Genomic DNA, 20,830 nt, shown 5'->3' on the forward strand with positions numbered 1-20,830 from the left:
ATATGGAAACACGATTTCCTTGATAACGAAAATGTGAATAAATTTAGTGGTTTATTTTTCCTGGACTCCTTCTCATTATGATAAATTTAATCATCGAATAATTTTATTTCCAGTTTCCTTTTTAAATCAAATTTAAATAATTTGTCTTGTTTTTCAATCTTGTCTCTCTCTTTCGGTCATCATACCTTTTCCAATCTGACCAATAATAAAGATAAACGACAAGAATTAACAAGTTTTACTTGCCATCATTACATTTAATGCTACCCACGATATTATAATTATAATAGTCATAGCATTTGATTTTTAGTGTTTCTTCCTTCTCATTTTAATTGAAACGTATTGCACGTAGCTCTTAACAACAAGAGGATGAGGTAAACACTTCATCGTGACTTCCATGAAATGTGTCACACATAATTGAATGTTACATGGCGAAATATAATCTGTTTTTACCATAATGTAGTGTAAAGTGTTTCTTCTCGGTAAATGTGTTTAAGACATGGGTGTAATTGCTTTTCATTCTGTAATTTATTTGTGGATGATAGTATCATCATTTAATGATGGTTAGATGTGACCTTTCCATGCAAGTATCTTATATTACATTCTAATAATAGTAGACACATTGTGTTTTTTTGTTTGGTTTAATTTGGAAACTGAATCCAAATTAAAGGCTTATAACACAACATTCATCTTAATCCATAAGTTAAAAATAATTCTAAGAATTTAAGATGTAACAAATATCATACAATAACTAATAATAATGTAATAATAAAAATATGTTTAGATAATCCAATCTAATAACAGGATCAAAACAAAGTATATTGTTTTTTTTGTTATAAACATATTAGTATTTTAAAAAAAATAATTACGAGAATGTTTTTCTAAATCTATAATATTATAGAGAGAATCAAGAAAAAAGTATACTTCTTACTTAACATCAATTAGTCTCAAAATAGAATGGTGTTAAACGATTGCCTGATTTCAAACATAATGTGACTGAAAAAGGCAGTAAACATCTTAAGAACTAACTTCACTAAAAATGACCATAAGCAAATTAATTCAAGACATGGAGGAAAATAAATAAGACAAGATATTTTACATAAAGAAAGTCTTAACAAAGTCTTTGGGTGTGGAGTTGTTTTTTTATCATGCGGAAAAATCCTGACATGCGACAGGATTTGAACACAAGACCCTGGGATCGGTAGCCAAGCATCTTCATCATAAAGCCGCTACAACTTCACTCTAATTACGTGGAGCTGCATAAGTTATTCTTAATTCATTATGAAAGAAAACATATTGCAAATTATGATTGGCAGATTAATTTTTATAAATTTCCCTTAGAAATCAATCAAGCTAAGAAATAATAGAAAATATATTATATGCAAAAAGTATATTCTCTGTACAAGAATAATATACTACAGTATTAATGATGATGATAATATTTATAGATATATATCTATCATCTTTTGTTTATGGTGCTTGGACCGCAAAATTGGGGAATAATTGCGTTCAATCGAGCTGGAATATTTGAATGAATTATAGTTATGGTAGAGGGCAGTGTTTGTAATTGTCACACCTTCACAGTTAATTAATTTATTTGATTATTTGAAATCGTTTTGAACAATTATTTAATCTATTTGGTAAAGCATCAGGACAAAATCTGTTTACGACATAATGGCTACTCATTTTCATATATCTATATATTTCTTTAGGGTGATTACATCAACTTAACTAAGAAAGTGGACAATAACTGGTGGGAAGGCAGGATAGGCAACAAGATTGGAATATTCCCAGCATCATATGTTGAAGTTATAAAAGAGCCACAGGGTAAGTACAATATTGTTACAATCATAGATGCAAACAAACCAGTGCAAATGATAGATTCTCGCACTGGTTTCCTAAATATGCAACTTTGCAATGAGAAGAGATATGTAAATTTTGTCCCATACCATATCTTGCCAATCTCATCGATTAGCACACCAAACTTGTCCTTATTCTCTCCTCTCTTGACATCCGAGGTTGCTGAGACATCCTTCGTCTGGGGTAGTTGGGGGCACAGTCCAGGTTCTTGAACTACCTTCCATGGTGGTGGCTCACACAAGCAAGCACAAGACCTGGCTATTTTATTTAGTTTTTTTACGATTTTTTCTGCACAATTTTTATTTTTATATAATTATTCTAAACAATTGTAAATGAGTGTCCCAATTAAACAATATTGGTTGCCATGGCACTTATATTTGTTATATTGTATTCTATTTTTGATGTTCTATTGAAATAAATATATCAAAATAGTCAAATTCCTAACTTCCTTTTTAGAAAACCCTTACCAAGTGTTTCTTATTCATTAAAATCGTTTATGAAAAAAGAAATGTTTATGTTGTAATTTCAAGTATGTCTTTTGGTTTGTTCTCTGCTGCACCATACAAACCATCTAATAAGTTGCCATGGTTTTTCGGCTTGCCAAACGTATGAAAATTGAGTATGATCATCAAGGTATACAACATAATAGTTTTTGTATTATTGATAACATTATTGAATTCATGCATTCTATCGTTTTTTACACATTATTATTATATAATTATTAACATGCTATATTCCCAAAATGAAAGACATGTACTTTGATCAGTTTACTTAGAATTGTTATTCTAAAAACATCATCTTTAATTTTGACCTTGCTTAGGATCTTGGAAATTAAAATGCAATTGCTTATGAAAATGTAACATACACTAATAATGTTACCATAGAGATGTATATCTCTTCCAGACTTCAGCAAAACAGTATCATTAAATTAATCATTAATGAAGATCAAAGAATAATTTTCTAATTTTTTTCTCTGTATCATAATCAACATGGTATTTTGATCTATCAACATTGTTTTCATCATTTCGCAGTATTCCTCCTTGTGATCAATGTTACCATTGATAGTTCATCTTCTTACTGGTCTTTATCTTCATTTCTATACTTGTAATCATCATTTTCATTCATTTCCTTGCTTGTACTTTTGTTTCTCTGTATCAACATACTCATTAACATGATTGACATTGTTATCTTATCATCAAGATAGGTCAATATTGGTTTGTTGTCAATGATATCATAAGCCAGGCACATTACCTTGTAACAAGCGAACATATCCCATAAGGATATTTTTTCTTAGATTTTTAGACAGTTTGTGTAATTAAATATAAATAAAAAATAAAGTAACATTTTGGGTCAGGCAAAGATTGAAAATATAGAGTAGTTGACAATAAATAATGTATTTTTTTTGGTCTTTTTTTCTATCAGTACCTGTTTTCTTCTCATCATAACAATCCCGCAATCAACGTCATATTGTAGTTTTTTATCATATATTATAGACTAATCGGTCTCCATAATGCTTACATAAATAAATATATAAATCTAAGGCAGTAGCAAGTGAAGACGTTCAAATTGTAGTATTATTTTGAAGTATGCCCTCTATAATTCTTTGAAGTCACACAGTGTACATGTTTGGGAATATCTAGACTCACATTCCTAACATGTTTCACATACCATCTATGAAGGTTCAAGCAAACTTTGTTGAAGTTTGCACAGGTCTTGCTCTTAATGAAGTTAATATTGTTTGACTTAAGTAATTCATCGAGACACTGGTCACAAGAAACCTTTTGCCTACACTAGATCTTATTTGAAAGCATTATTTAACACACACAAAGTTTATTTTATAGTAAATTACTTCTTTTGTTGTATTCAGGTCAATGGCTAATTATGTATATAATAAATTTCCTAGGCAACCGTTCCTAGGAAAGAAAGAAAGAAATATAGCAGTTGATACTTAATATAAAATGTTGTCTGTTAGAGTGTTTAAAAAAAATAAACAGTATATTATGTAAATAATAATTATATGTTTTTCTAAAGACTGAGTTAAAAGTTTTTTTGTATTTCTCTATCTCCTTTTCATACTGTAGTAGATAATGTTTTACCTTCATTATGTTATAAACATTTAGATCCATTGCACCAATGATTGCTGCAGCTATTTTCCAAATAAACTATAACAATAACTTGCATAAATTGAGCAGTCAAGAAATGGAATGTGTGTTATTCAACACTGTATCAATTGTTATACAGCATAGATGGATCCAATAGGACCCAGTCATCCCCCCATCTCCATAGTTTTTAAAATTACAATACAGTTTTTACAATACATTTTTCATATTAGTTCAGCAGTTCATTTCACAATGTTCAGGCTCTGTCTAAGTATTCCAAATTCTCGGTTCCGCCACTGTACAGTGCCACATGTATTGCGTTTTCATTATCAATAAAGAAAATAATTTACTTCCCATTCCACCTGTTTCACAATGTCTTTGAGAATGAATGTTAAGGCAACATGTGTTCCATGTACATACAAGTAAATATTGGCATAATTTCGAATCTATTGTTATTATCTATATATAATAATGTATGAATGTTTGATTTTGAATATATCATTTTTCTATTTTACTGCATTACAGTAGCAATATATTATGCTACGCCATGAAATTACAAAAAAAAGGCATTAGAACTAAGAGAAAGCCTGTTTGAGGTGGAAACTTTTAAGATATACAGCATTCCACGTTTCACAATTAACTGATTAGAACTGTTGCTTCTTTTTAGGCAATGTTCAACCCAAGTCACCAGTTTCTAGGACGACACAATCCCCAAATAGAACAAGCCCTTACCAATCCACATCATCCACACCCTATCGTCGTACAAGCCCTCAAAGTCAACAAATCAGAGTGCAACAGGAAAACCCGAAAAGCTTTCACCAGCAACATCAACCTTATTCCCAACCACCAAAGGTACAGGTAACCATCATTTGATTTTTTAAATAAGTAGCTTTCGTTTTACAATGACCTAGGTACTACACATATTGTGTCATTTACTCCTGGACCTACAATGTGTGAATGTCCCAATGCCCATGTACCTACAATGTGTCAATGTCCTTGTACCTACAATGTCCCAATGTCCATGTACAGTACATGACTAGTTTTTACAATGACCTAGGAACTACACATATTGTGTCATTTACACCTGGACCTACAATGTGTGAATGTCCCAATGCCCATGTACCTACAATGTGTCAATGTCCATGTACCTACAATGTCCCAATGTCCATGTACATGACTAGTTTTTACAATGACCTAGGAACTACACATATTGTGTCATTTACACCTGGACCTACAATGTGTCAATGTCTATGTACCTACAATGTGTCAATGTCCGTGTACCTACAATGTCCCAATGTCCATGTACCTAACAATGTGTCAATGTCCATGTACCTACAATGTCCCAATGTCTATGTACCTACAATGTCCATGTACCTAACAATGTGTCAATGTCCATGTACCTAACAATGTCCCAATGTCCGTGTACCTACAATGTCCCAATGTCCATGTACCTACAATGTGTCAATGTCCATGTACCTACAATGTGTCAATGTCCATGTACCTACAATGTGTCAATGTCCATGTACCTACAATGTGTCAATGCCTATGTACCTACAATGTGTCAATGTCCATGTACCTACAATGTGTCAATGCCTATGTACCTACAATGTGTCAATGTCCATGTACCTACAATGTGTCAATGTCCATGTACCTACAATGTGTCAATGTCCATGTACCTACAATGTGTCAATGCCTATGTACCTACAATGTCCCAATGCCCATGTACCTACAATGTGTCAATGTCCATGTACCTACAATGTGTCAATGTCCATGTACCTACAATGTGTCAATGTCCATGTACCTACAATGTCCCAATGTCCATGTACCTACAATGTGTCAATGTCCATGTACCTACAATGTCCCAATGTCCATGTACCTACAATGTGTCAATGTCCATGTACCTACAATGTGTCAATGTCCATGTACCTACAATGTGTCAATGTCCATGTACCTACAATGTGTCAATGTCCATGTACCTACAATGTGTCAATGCCTATGTACCTACAATGTGTCAATGTCCATGCACCTACAATGTGTCAATGTCCATGTACCTACAATGTGTCAATGTCCATGTACCTACAATGTGTCAATGTCCATGTACCTACAATGTGTCAATGTCCATGTACCTACAATGTGTCAATGTCCATGTACCTACAATGTGTCAATGTCCATGTACCTACAATGTGTCAATGTCCATGTACCTACAATGTGTCAATGTCCATGTACCTACAATGTGTCAATGTCCATGTACCTACAATGTGTCAATGCCTATGTACCTACAATGTCCCAATGCCCATGTACCTACAATGTGTCAATGTCCATGTACCTACAATGTGTCAATGTCCATGTACCTACAATGTGTCAATGTCCATGTACCTACAATGTCCCAATGTCCATGTACCTACAATGTGTCAATGTCCATGTACCTACAATGTCCCAATGTCCATGTACCTACAATGTGTCAATGTCCATGTACCTACAATGTGTCAATGTCCATGTACCTACAATGTGTCAATGTCCATGTACCTACAATGTGTCAATGTCCATGTACCTACAATGTGTCAATGCCTATGTACCTACAATGTGTCAATGTCCATGTACCTACAATGTGTCAATGTCCATGTACCTACAATGTGTCAATGTCCATGTACCTACAATGTGTCAATGTCCATGTACCTACAATGTGTCAATGTCCATGTACCTACAATGTGTCAATGTCCATGTACCTACAATGTGTCAATGTCCATGTACCTACAATGTGTCAATGTCAATGTACCTACAATGTGTCAATGCCTATGTACCTACAATGTCCCAATGTCCATGTACCTACAATGTGTCAATGTCCATGTACCTACAATGTGTCAATGTCCATGTACCTACAATGTGTCAATGTCCATGTACCTACAATGTGTCAATGTCCATGTACCTACAATGTGTCAATGCCTATGTACCTACAATGTGTCAATGTCCATGTACCTACAATGTGTCAATGTCCATGTACCTACAATGTGTCAATGTCCATGTACCTACAATGTGTCAATGTCCATGTACCTACAATGTCCCAATGTCCATGTACCTACAATGTGTCAATGTCCATGTACCTACAATGTCCATGTACCTACAATGTGTCAATGCCTATGTACCTACAATGTGTCAATGTCCATGTACCTACAATGTGTCAATGTCCATGTACCTACAATGTGTCAATGTCCATGTACCTAACAATGTGTCAATGTCCATGTACCTACAATGTGTCAATGTCCATGTACCTACAATGTCCCAATGTCCATGTACCTACAATGTGTCAATGTCCATGTACCTACAATGTGTCAATGTCCATGTACCTACAATGTGTCAATGTCCATGTACCTACAATGTGTCAATGTCCATGTACCTACAATGTGTCAATGCCTATGTACCTACAATGTCCCAATGTCCATGTACCTACAATGTCCCAATGTACATGTACCTACAATGTGTCAATGTCCATGTACCTACAATGTCCCAATGCCCATGTACCTACAATGTCTCAATGTCCATGTACCTACAATGTACATGTACATGACTAGTTCTTACATTCTAGGTTGTCGCAAATCTAAAGCTCCATTTTATATCTGGTGGCCGGGCAATTGATTTCAACACCTGTACGCTAATTCAGAGTCAATAAATCACTGTTCGGAAACTGGACACTCTTGAGGCAGCCAGAAGAAATTAAGATTTTTTAAATGCATAAGAGTAGAAAAGAATTTGGGTCCTTTAAGACAATAAGAAATTTCTGTGAAAGTTTTTTTTCATCAGGGTTTTAAGGAAAATTGCCTGTACAAATTAACAAAATTAAACTAATTAATTTGCTACATGGAAATTATGATTTAGATATTAATTGCGTATGTGAAATAAAATTTATATTAAAAATGGTTAATTAATTTTTCAACAGTCGGCATTCTTACCACCTGCTTCTTCTTCGTTCAAGGTAAATGAAGTATCTGGGTATAAGGCAGGCGGAGTTTCTAAGCAACCACAAGACACGTAAGTACAGCTTATTATTTGTACTTAGCATAACTCACTTACCATAGAATTGATAACTCTAATTAGTAAACCAGAGCCAATTTTTATTTTAATGATTTATTTAAATTCCAAAAGCAATCAGAGATAATTGAGAAAACTTAAAATTGATATGCTTTAATTAAAAAGAGAATCAAATATAGCGTGATGGTTTACGTGCTTGTCATTCAATCCCAAGGTCTATGGTTCAATCCTGACTTAGCTTCAGAGTTGTAATTCACGACTGTAAAACTACTCCACTCCCGAAGTCTCAATTGTAACTTTTTATAAGCATGGAGTTTAGTTTATCCTGTAATTGCTGAGTAAACTTGCTGTTGGATGTGTATACACTTACAGTAAATAAAAAAGAATAATAATTATGGTCATCAGGGGTTCTAAAATGCAGCCTGTGAGTGCATTTCATATGGCCCACGAATAGCTACTGCAAAAAAAAAAGTAAATAAATAAAAGTAATGTTAAAAAGGGGGTTAACTCTTTAAAGCTCATGGTTCCCATAAGCAAGGCCTTCAATAGTAGCCAGACGGAACATGCACATTCAACCATCTAATTTCAATTCTGTGGGGACCTAGGAGCTCTATTTTTCAAAATTTTTAACTGAGGCTTAGGGCCTGGTGGCAAGTTTTATTAAGATAGTAATGGGAAAATTATCTTTGCACTCCATGACCCAAGGCCCTTGTTACATGGCTGGTGCCATCACCTGTTATCTGGCCATTATTAATTACAATCTGGCCCATGGTAAAAAACTATTGAGAACCCCTGTATTATGTCATATAATGCAGTATACCAAGGACTGGTGTTACAGCTAAAGGAGTGTGGCTACACTGCATGTTGACATCCACAAACCATCCAAAGTTAATGAGTTCATGAACTAACCCTGACAATTTGTGAATCTTTATAATTTATTGACCAATCTGAGTGTCAAAGGTTAACAATGTTACAACTAATAACGTTAAAATTGAAATTATTAAATGTAAATATTCTTATGTATTGATGTTTTAACCTTACAAACACAACATTAAAATATTGAAATCAAATGTTAAATAATTTATTTAGATTCCATTAAGGATTTTAAAATTATTTTTGCATAACATTTTAAAATGTTTGCATATAACTTGTTGCAATATTTTACACATCCTAGTCCAATCTTGTAAAGATGTCCAAACATCAAAATAAAATAGATATGATTCAATCTTTTTTTTTCGGTGCTCAATTCTCTCCTTTGTTTGGTTAACAATAAATATAAACTGATTGTAAATGTTTTAAAATGTTTATTGATTTTGATGCATTCTGTCCAATTGCCTCAACAACATATTATTTTTAACTATTTGTGTGTAACTTTTTATATTAATGTTTCTATTTATTCCATATATTATAATATCCAATCATAATTAATTGATTGCAATATAAGATTTTGAACCTTTGAAAAAAAATAATTTAAATCTTTGTTTCCACAGTTTATTTTATTAATTATTCTTTAAACTAACTAACTAAATATTCTTTATTCATTTTACACATTATTATCTCAAAGATTCTAATTAATATATAAGATGCCCGATTGTATACATGAATCAAAAGTTAAGTAACAATTTAGAAATCTGAAGGAGATCCCTGGATACCACAGATTCCATATCACATTCTTTATCTATATGATTTCACCAGACTCATCTTATATATTTTAAGCAATCAAGCTGTGTATTTAATTATTACTTTAGAATTTCATGAAGTATAGTACTGCTTTGTTTGTTAGCACAGTGCCTACAATTTTCAAGTTATCATTCTGAATTGTACGATGTAAATAGGTATATACTAACAAAACATGCAGGCCTATTGAAATTCAAGAAAATTAGCTTCACAATTTACAAAAAAAAAGAACAGTTTGTATTTTTTTAACATGGGCCAAAATATCAACTTTCACCATCACTGGAAATATTTTTCCAAGTACTTCAATTAGTCTTCACTAAGTGCTCTCATTTAATTATTGTTCTTATAGTCACAGAATATGTTATTATATTAAAGTCGTTTTAATGGTGTTTTGTATGTTTAAAATCATATAATATATGTTGTATTTTGTTCCTTCTTATTTATACTATCCTTTATTATTTAAATTTGTGTTCAATATTTATGAATAAATAGATTACTACGTTACATATTAAACATTTTGTGCACAGTAAGAATAGAATTTGAAACTATATTTTGTTAAATATCTTCACCTTCTCTAACAAAAACAATTAAGTTTATAAATAATAGTATTCAACAAATTTGTAGAATTTATGTAAATTTGCATAATATAACACCTGTATATAATTAATATAAAAAAATAAATAAAAATATTGTATTATTTGAATCACCTGATAGTATCTCGATCAGATATATTGTCCCTCTCCTATTCTGAATTTTTTTTTTGTGGAATATGCCATTTTAATGTCACATAATACAGTAGTTATTCACTTCTTTGACCAAAAATTGGATCACCAAAAATTGGATTCCCAAATATTGGATCCCCAAAAAACTGATTTACATTTGAAAAATATAATTTAAAGCAAAGAAATATTAAAATTGTCTGTCAGAAAATGGGTTTTTGGTTAATTTTAACTGTTTATTTTGTCTTTTTACAAGTGAAGTCATTGTTTTTAACTTCATTAAAACTGCAAAATGGCCTATTCAAAGTCTGATTTTATAAATCTTTATTTTTCATGGTTTTGGAAAATACATCTTTAATATCTATGTTTCTGTTTATTGTTAATTATTTGTGAATTTTTCACATATTATAATTATTATTTTTGTGTTTCCTTATCATATTTTAAGCTGGCACATGATAGATTTTATTTACACAAAATTTGATCCGTATGTAAAATAATTTATTGTAGTTGCTTTTTATTTTAAATTTGCTTTTTTGTATATTTTAAATGTAGTTGTTTATATTTTGGTACAATTTTGTCACAATCATAAATAGAACATTTATAATTCTTTAATTAACTCCAGTGATTCATTGCTTTTTTGTGTTATTCTTTTATGCATTCATATAAAGGGTTCGAGCCTCACTCGCTCCATGGTTCTGGTGGTAGAACGAGTCTTCTCTGATAAGGACTATAAACCATAGGTCCAGTGTACACATCTGGCTCACATCTTTCGAGACGAGTAGGAGGTTACCCCGGTGTAATAGTATACACACAGCCACTGTCACTCATCAAGAGGGCCCCTTGATTGTCAGCATACGCTGTTTGAGTCACCCTCTATAAAGAAGGTGTAATAAAAAATAGGTGTTGGTCGTAGTACTAAATCATGAATTACTCCTTGTTCTTTTTTTTTTGGAAGGTGTAATTTTCAAATTAAATTTACCTTGATTTGTTATTTTCTCTATAATTTGTTAATTTTAATTTGTATACATGTGTTCTCTTTATTTGTTTAGAATATAGTATTTTCTTTTTAAATTGTCTTATTAGTTGTAACCTTTATTATGTACAGTAGTTTTGTATTATTACAGTGTAGAATAAAAAAGGAAATCATACAATCTAGTTGTTAAAAATGTAATTGTTCTATTCTTACAGGTACCGAGCAATTTTTGCATATGCGCCTCAAAATGAAGATGAGTTGCTTTTAGAAGAGGGTGATGTAATTTTAGTAATGGAGAAATGTGAAGATGGGTGGTTTGTGGGTACATCTGCAAAGACTGGCCAGTTTGGAACCTTTCCTGGAAACTATGTTGCTAAGTTCTGTACGTATTAATTATGTATCAATATCATGTTATAATAATAATTATAAAGTTCAATTTTAGCTGAAAATGAATGGCGCCTCTAAAGCTACTTTCACATCGCCCCTGGAATTGATTCGCGGCCCTCAGAAAAATATCACAAACATTGAGTTATACGTTGTAAAGCGAGGTCATTCATGCTCGCTTCTGATTCTGATTTCAGAAAACAATTGGATTCTTGATCCATCGAGTCCGAATCGGGTATGAATTCAAATTGTACGAATGCTTTACCACAAAATTTTCTCAGGCCACCGGACCGAATCCGGGCGCGATGTGAAAGCAGCTTAAGCGCTGAACAATTAAAAGAAATAAAAAGAGCAAATAATTTATGATGTAGTACATATATGAAGTACAAATTAAAAGGTGGGAATACAGGAGTTTTCTTGCCAGTACAAAACAAATTCAGATTTATTATTACTTTCGGAAATAAATTATCTTACATGTTTTAAATTACAACGGTTCTTGTGCACATTTACTACCAATCCTGACTTGAGGCCCGTGTTCAATTCTGACCTAGTGCCAGGGTTATACTCACTGTCAGCTTTTACTAAACCACTCCCTAAGCCTCAAGTGAGACATTCTAAATGGCTGTGTATTTTTTTTTATATCCTTAAGTTAGAATATCCAAGCTATATAATAAATTTCATATTTTATCTGTTGTATACATTGTTGTATATAGATATTTTGCCATTAATATTTTGATTGATTTATTATTATTATTGTTTTATATTTTAGATCCTGATTGAACAAATGAATAAGACGAGGTAATATTATTCTTCATTTGGCTAGATGTTGTTTATTAACTCTTTTGCTATTAGAACCAGTCGGATTGTTTCAGTTTTACAGTACACCGGTTTAAACCGCTGTATATTCAAACAAATATTCTTTTCAAGCAATAAATAATGTATTTGTATGTTGTTGAATTAGGTAAGATGCTATTTATTTTCTTCTCTTTTAAAATACTTTCCTCGGAGGTATATATATATATGTATATATAAATATCATTCAGCTTATAGGAAAACAAATCTATTGATATCATACAGATACAATAAACTACGTTCAATATAATTATAAAATATTAACATTACATTTTTATATTTTTTCCTATAGTTGTATTCATTGCAATAATTGAATAACAATGTTTAGATATAATAAATAACAATGTTTAGATATAATAAAATTATTGTATTAAATTAATTTTGAATATTAATTAAATGTCTAGCAGTAACTATATCACTTTAAAAAAATTTCTAGAGATGATCAATTTTATAGAAAACAAATTAAATTTAGATATAATTATAAGCCAAAGTATTGTAAGTTTATATAGAATATTAAATTGTAAATCTCAAGAAATGCCATCATTTCATAAAGAAATTAACAAATTGTAAAATAATTTAAAAAACTTACACAAATTAAATTTTTACAAAAATCAGTAAATTTTTATAATAAATAAATGATATGAAGAATAAACTTTATATACAGTTATATTTAAAAATAATTTTACAATTATTATTTTGTTTTCTTGCACATTTATAACAATTCAATTTGAAGCTCTAGTTTGATTTTGTCACATAAAGTTTGATAGTGTAGACAGGGCTTAAGCTTCAATTTGATGAATTCTTTGTGAAATATCAAATACATTATTTATAAATGTATAGTAAACAGTTCAGTATTCATGCCATTTTTTTTAAATGGTTATTATATTAATTTTGTAAAGTCTTCCTGCTAATTTTTTAGTTTTATATTTCTAAATAACCAAATAAGGCTGATATATTTCCGCTTAAGTTATTTTATGCTTCCTTATAATATATAATGTAGATAATGCAATTACTTATAGATATTTTTATTTTGCTATGTTAATGTTGTTTTAGTAGTGATATATTGGCTAAATTATCCCTGCTATAAATTATTGTAGTCTGTTGACGTGTTTCACTTGTGCTATACATAGTCTCCATTATCCTCTGTCAGGTATTTGAGTAGCCTTTTAATATATAATTTTTAATTACTTTATTTACACATTTAAAAAAATCACTTTAATCCAGATATGCCACCTAAATACATTTTGTGAAAATGATTTAATTATAATGTCAACTATTTTATTTGTTATTGACATTATTAATTTAAAGATAACAGTAAATTAACAAAACTTTAATAGATTTAGTATCGCTGTTATGTTTGTGTAGTTAAAATCGGTTAAGTTTCAATACAGTATGTTTTTTCACTAATATAGTTGTTTTTTATTTAATAAATGTTAATTATATTGTTTTGAAAAGGAAAATGTATGTCCAGTGTTTGGATATATTTTTTAACTTATTATGCACATTTTAACAAAAAGTGAGCAACTCTAAAGTGCCCTGCAATAGTACTAAATTGAAACCGTGACTATTTTGAGGATTAGATAATTATGAGAATATGTTAATGATGAAAGTTATCATTGAGTTTAGGAAAGATAATGTGATTAATTTAAATTGAATTTCCATATTTACAATATACAATGTATTTTAATGATAGATTGAAACAAATTATTTAGACATTTTGGTTGGTTTTGAAAATAACATGTAGTTAATGCATTGATTTTATGATTTCTAATTATTGTACACTTAAATATAATTATAATCCACCTATGAATTATATGGATTTAGATATTGAATTAATATTTTAATGATTTAGTTTTAAAGATGATTTTAATGTCAAATTGATTGGATTTGGTTTGTGTGGTAGAAAGTTGTAATTTAATGATAGTTACCACGATTAGTTGGCGGTTTATTGTAACTAAAGATTTGACAAAATATAGTAATTCATTTTTTGAGATTTCTTAAAATTTATTGAGAAACACATACATATTAACATAAATTAGGGAATTGTAATAACAAATTTCAAGACTCTTTGGATAAAATTTAAAAAACTTTATATTACAAAACATCAGCTTGTATATAAGATTTATAATGCATTTTCAGAGTATTGCGTAGATATTATTATTATTAATATATCTTGATTTAACTATTAACATTAATTTATTTATTTAATTAAGAAGGAGTGTTGTTTATATTGGCGTGTATAGCACTGAGACTGCGCAGTTAATCACATTATTGTTGTCATGCACTGCCGTTCTTAGACATTAAAGTGACACATTTTGCAACTTACTATTTCAGTTGTATCATGTTTGTTTGTATTTTTTAATCACACTTTAGTCCTTTAAGCCGTGTTTACGCAGCCAAAAATCAGCCGATAATTAACCGATAAAGTTCCTGTTGAAACGGGGCTTAACCGATATTCCGCTGGAGAAAAACTGAGATAATTATCTCATTCGGATAAATCGTTGCGTTGTGGGCTACTCATTTCTAAATCGTCATCACGTTTTCTACAGTACTTTCAGTGTGACACGACATTTTGAACCATCGTTATCTATATCTTTATCTTTCTATTTACCAATTTTAACACCCGTTCCTAATTACCCCAAAGTTTCTTCGAAATTACTAAAGAGTAAAATTCATAAAGGGCTAACAGAGTATCCATTTGTACACCTCGTTAAAGAGAACGGAAATACGTCTAGTTAAATTGACAACATTATAATTCTCTAACGTCAAGAATCCGGTACTGGTACAGTACCAGCTGCACCATTGCTTTGATATCTTCCAAATTATGACATGAACAAGTTTGATGTGACAATAACTTTTAATTTGAGGACTAAATGTATGTTTCACAGCACATTAAGATTTACGAAAACAGATGTTTCGAAATGTGAACGGCTTCCAATCAACTTTATTCATGTCAGCTGTCATGTTGTTTTCACATATATATCAGATCAGCTTATCACATTATAAAGCTTGGTTCCCACTAGGAAGCAACGTAAAGACGTAGACGCAACGCAAGCGAGTTGACCAATGACAAGCGACAGTTCGAATAATCCATCGCATGTGATTGGTCAAATCCATTACGTTGCTTTACGTCGTTGTGTTGCGTCTCTAGTGGGAACCGCGCATTGGACATTCCACCGTCATGGAAGTTGTCTGTTTCTTGTTTATAGTCTCATACCAGTAAAATTTACAACGAAATAAGCATCAGACAACATTATACATTTCCGACATTTTTATTGCATATATTTTTTAAATTTCAAGATATGAAATCAAAATGACACTGTGAAAAAATGATAAATTATCGTTATTATATTAACCAGTCTCCATTATAGGCTATCGACACCTAGTATTTCCCCGGATTCTATGACGTCGTGTGAATTTTACTGATGCCATTCTCTTGTGTAATAATTACATTGCTTTTCTGTGAATAACAAAATGGAGGCCAACTACACATCAACATCCAAAATCTAGGCAGATATACCAATCGATTTCTACTCAACATCCACTCCATTTGAATGATTTATTAGTAGGCCTAATGCCTACTATAATGAACAGTTGATTCCAGCATTGCATTGTTCAGTACACTTTTCCTTTTCTTTATAATGGTTTTTCCATACCTTTTCCTTATATAAATCAGATAACTTATTTTCTGTTCATTTTGTCACGGATACATTATTAAATCCAGTCCCTACAATAATTTAGATTCTTTTATACTAGAGAATGTGCTTATAAAAGTTTCTTTTTACAATTTTTATCAAACGATTCATGTTGAAATTCCAACATTTTGTCTATAAAACTACATGATTAACTAATCAATTTATAAGGCTAATTTTCGAGATCCGCAAAAACAGGATAGACATATAATAATGTATAAGTTGTCTCCTTTTATCATTTACCAACACAAATTTTAGTTGGTTAAATAGTTTAAATACATATCTTTTTCATATTTTATTGCAATTAACAACATAAATAGTGGCGAAATAATGCATATCATTATTGTAATTGGGTTATTTTGTTGTCACCAAACTTGATTTGAGTTGTGAATTCATAATTTAATTTTGCAAATTAGTAAATTGTATCTGAAACCAATGCGATCTAAGAACATGATGCTGAGCCCCATTTGATCAAAGGTTTTATGTTTGGTTGTGACACGATCACCCTAAACAGAAACTTGATAATAATGATACTTGATACTGTAAGCGTATAGTAAAGAATTTGTCGCAGCCAATCCTAAGATCAAAGGACTTAAAAGTTCCTATCTTGGCAAGGCGAGCTCAGTTGTTGTTAGATTGCCTTGTAACTAAAAATAGTGTGATTTCTGGTGACTCCGATTTCTGTCGACTTTTCCGTTGTATTAATGTCCTTTGTTATCAAATCAAATGTTCAATCATTTGCCGTGAAAGTTTAATTTTAATATCATATTTGAAATATAAAAACACACTACTGTTTATTTCTAATCTGCAAATTCCATAACCAACGTCTATACTATCAATTTAAAAAAAAACGTTTATAAATCTTCACTTTGTGGTAGCCACATTTTCGGACCTTTTACGGGACGAATTTTTAACGCAGATTGGTTGTGTCGACTGATTCTCGGAGATGTAGAGTGTTGCTCAAATTGAACTCTTCTGCTACGTACTGCCGTAGAAGGAACGATCTCCTCTTTTTCTTCTTCCTCGTAATAATCTTGAACCCATGATTTGGGTCTTGCGTTAAAGTCGCTTAGTTTTCCTTGCCTTGTCTTCTTCGTAGAGATTCGGAATTCACTTTTTGGCAACTGTGTATCAAGAATTGCAAGATCGAACGCGTCTTCTGAGCATTCTGAGCTGTTCGCCCAGCCGGTTGGCGCACGGTTGTAGTTCATTTTGAACGGCTCAACTTCTCGATGAAACCGTTTTAGACGTTCAGAATCACCTTTCCAAGATTTGGTAGAACGAGGCCGAAATCCATTGGTGTAACTGTAATCAACTTGTTCTATTGATCTTTCTTGACTTCGTTGTTGAACTTTCCTAGGAGTGCGTGGACTTGTGACGTTTTGGAATTTTCTTGTAGCGGGTTCCTCGTAGGTTTCATCAACAGAGACGGTTACTTCTCTAAAGGTTTCTTCCCATGGTGAATAATTCCTAACTTGCTTTTTCTTAAAGACTTTGTCGTCATCGACAACGTGTTGATCTGTATGTTCACGGGCACGCACAAACATTTCCGCCGCTCGACTGCCGCGTTTTCCCGTAATTAGCTCTTTACTTTGAATTTTAGGCCTAGATGGCGAAACCGTCCGCCGTTTCGGGCGGTCTTCTTCGGCCATGTGTTGGGGATTCACGTAATAATCCTTCGATTGACTAGTGTGTCGCACCGGCTTCGGTTCGTATTGTTTAAACTTTTGTGATTCAGGAGCATGTTGTAATTCATTGTGAGGAATTTCATACCCTGCCTGTTGTTTCATATACATCATTCGTCCTTTTGAAGCAGGATAGCCTGTCAACTCGTACATGCTTACACCGTATTCCTCAGCGTATGGTTTCCACATCTTAATGAAACAAAGGTTGTCAACTCAATACTGCAGTACAATAAATTATTTTCTCATTTGTACGAAATACTAAAGTCACATTGACAGCAACGTTAAAATGCGTTAGAAATAAGCCGACTTGATTAAATAATGGTTTCTATATTTTTTACTGACCACGCAAGTGTATATTTCCACGTAGTGTTCATATATAAATTTCACCAAATAACGCCTATAAAGTTGAATCACAGTTTGTTCATAAAGTTTGACAGCTGTCCAACTGCGATGCTGTAACGTATATTGCGTTAGGACGTCATCAGACACGTGTACGCCTCAGGGGCATGCGTCCTACCTGTTCCGACTTCTCTCCCTATGGATAAAATGAAATGAAAACATAACATAATAGGTTGTTTAACGTTAAAGTACTTAGTACTTTGCCCCAGTAGGATCAAGCTAGGATTACGATAAGTTTACATACTGACAAACTGAAACAATACTGGATTCGACCTAGACCATTCAGTGCTCGTGGTTGTCTCTCATACAAATGATTAAATTAATGTTGAAGTTTTGTTTTACTCCAAATACCTATTAATAATTTACTGTATAGTTCACTAGGTTTTTTCTGTTATCTTGTTATGTATGTAACCTTTACTATTACACGACGTGCAAAACACAAAAGACTCCAATACAGGTACAAAATATAGTGTGAGAAATTGCTTTATTGATGTTGCTCACTTAAGGCTCTGACTGCGAATGCTCTTCCAAACCATTTGCATTAAGTTTAATCATTATCAGAACAAAGAAAATACACTTAATTACTAAAACAGGAATTAAAGCTAATTGATTGATTGCCGAAACAGATCAATGACCAAAAGATTATATAATGGTTAATCCTATAAACAAATAGTGGACCACAGGCATTTCCAGATTACCCTATGGGGAGTAAATGTGGTGTCTATTCACATTTTAAGTCAAAAACAAATCAACAAAATACTTAATAGCATTCCAAAATGCTGTAAATCAATTAAAAGTAAAATAATTAAAAAGCTATAAGTAATGTATGCCACATTCACCCCTCCTTTCAGGAAATGGCACCTGACATATCTTTACAAAATTTAACAGCACATTTAACATAACACTATGCTATTAAAAAAATCAAATAGAATAAAAGATAAACTTTAAATATATTACTTCTTAAAATCATAGTTGAAACGGCGATATAGCATAATGAAATACAGTTATAATGAAATAATGTTTACGGCAATCTAATAACACACTGTATGTTTCAATTTCAAAAATACGGAAAATAATACTTAGGTTAAAACTATTGATAAAAGATATACAGTGAAATAAAAATAAATGATATTATAAAACACACACTATAAAACGATATACAATTTGTCACAGATAATTAAAACTCAAACAGAGATAATGACATTGACTGTGGTTGATGGGTTATAGGTGTAGTTAGACTTTCACTTAAAATGTGTTGATTTGATGTAAAGCCATATCTGTCAATATTTTTACGGGTTCGAACTGGTCTTAGTGGTGTATTTGTTGTATTAGATAAAGTTTCTGTGTCACTAAGATTTGTACTAGGGATGTTGTTGCTAGGTATTATATTTTCTGTATCTGGTGTTTCTTTCTCAATTTCAGTTGGTACCCCTTTCCCCTCGGCTTCTGAATTGTCGTCAACCGGTGGAGGGTCGACAATAAGATCATCATCAACATTTATAGGAAGAAACATACATTTCGTTAACAGATGGTGAGGCATACGGACTAGCACTTCGTTTTATCGCACCTGACTCTAACATTTCATTTAAAACTTGTTTCACATCTTGGTACTGTGATGGAGGTATACGTCGGTATGGGAGACGAAATGGTGGGCTATTACTGTCTATTAAGGGGATGGAGTGTTTAATTGTTGATGTACAACCGAAATCTAAAGAATCTTTTGAAAATACATCAGAGTAATTGTGTAACAAATTTGTGAGTTGAGATTTTTGATGTGGATTGTCAAAATCTGATTTGGATAAGTCAAGTTGTGATAGAGTTTCATTATCTGTGACCCTTAAATTACTCATATTACAATTCACTGCTAGCCCTGGACTTAAGTTATTGGTTTCATTTATGCTGAAATCATTATTATCAAAGTCATGCAAATTATGTACGAAAGATACCTGTGCAATTTTACTGTGCGGCGCAATAGTAATTGGCCGTGAAAATCTATTACATAATCTAATTGGTATCTTTCTGTCGGCGGTGACACAAATTATGTGGGGTACAATATGAATTGATAAATGTGAAGAACTTAAATTGTCTACTACACATGTATAATTATAACCTGCTCTGTAAACTGGTGGACCTTGGCACACCAAACTAACTTCTTGGCCAGGCTGTAAAACATACGGTGAACGACCAATATATTTAGCATAACCAACCGTTTTATTTTGGTCACCTATACTACTATTGCATATTATAGATTCAACAAATGCAGTGTGCCATGAACTGTTTTCATTCTTAATCCTATCCATAAATTCATTCCCATACTTTTGCTCTTGGTCTTTTTTAGATGCTCGAATAACATTTGTGCCCAAGAGTACAGGTACTCTGGACCTATATGTATCATTGGGGACTACAAAAGCAGGCACATCTTTGTAAATCATATTTAAAATTTTAACTGTTATAGGAATAGTACCAA

General features: G+C 31.9%; 2 protein-coding genes across 18 annotated transcripts in view; one reads left to right on the forward strand and one right to left on the reverse strand.

Annotated features, from left to right (window-relative positions):
- The window catches only part of LOC144845307 (sorbin and SH3 domain-containing protein 1-like), a 97,248-nt gene extending 82,333 nt beyond the window's left edge, over positions 1-14,915 (forward strand). For 9 of the 16 annotated variants that reach the window (XM_078702539.1, XM_078702525.1, XM_078702537.1 and 6 more), the window contains 6 exons: positions 1,710-1,824; positions 4,624-4,814; positions 7,891-7,982; positions 10,824-10,862; positions 11,567-11,733; positions 12,505-14,915. In XM_078702539.1, coding sequence (XP_078558665.1) covers positions 1,710-1,824; positions 4,624-4,814; positions 7,891-7,982; positions 10,824-10,862; positions 11,567-11,733; positions 12,505-12,515 — 615 coding nt within the window. In that variant the 3' untranslated portion in view covers positions 12,516-14,915. The remainder of the gene's footprint in view (positions 1-1,709; positions 1,825-4,623; positions 4,815-7,890; positions 7,983-10,823; positions 10,863-11,566; positions 11,734-12,504) is intronic. The other 7 variants (XM_078702527.1, XM_078702526.1, XM_078702529.1 and 4 more) reach the window with 7 other exon arrangements.
- Positions 14,916-16,232: 1,317 nt separating this feature from the next.
- The window catches only part of LOC144845336 (uncharacterized), a 96,149-nt gene continuing 91,551 nt past the window's right edge, over positions 16,233-20,830 (reverse strand). Inside the window, exon 2 of one of the 2 annotated variants that reach the window (XM_078702603.1) lies at positions 16,233-18,157. In XM_078702603.1, coding sequence (XP_078558729.1) covers positions 17,134-18,153 — 1,020 coding nt within the window. In that variant the 5' untranslated portion in view covers positions 18,154-18,157 and the 3' untranslated portion in view covers positions 16,233-17,133. Of the gene's footprint in view, positions 18,500-20,830 lie in introns of both variants that reach the window. The other variant, XM_078702602.1, reaches the window with a different exon arrangement.

Source organism: Antedon bifida, chromosome 6, assembly GCF_963402885.1.
Source record: "Antedon bifida chromosome 6, ecAntBifi1.1, whole genome shotgun sequence".
NCBI lineage: Eukaryota > Metazoa > Echinodermata > Crinoidea > Comatulida > Antedonidae > Antedon > Antedon bifida.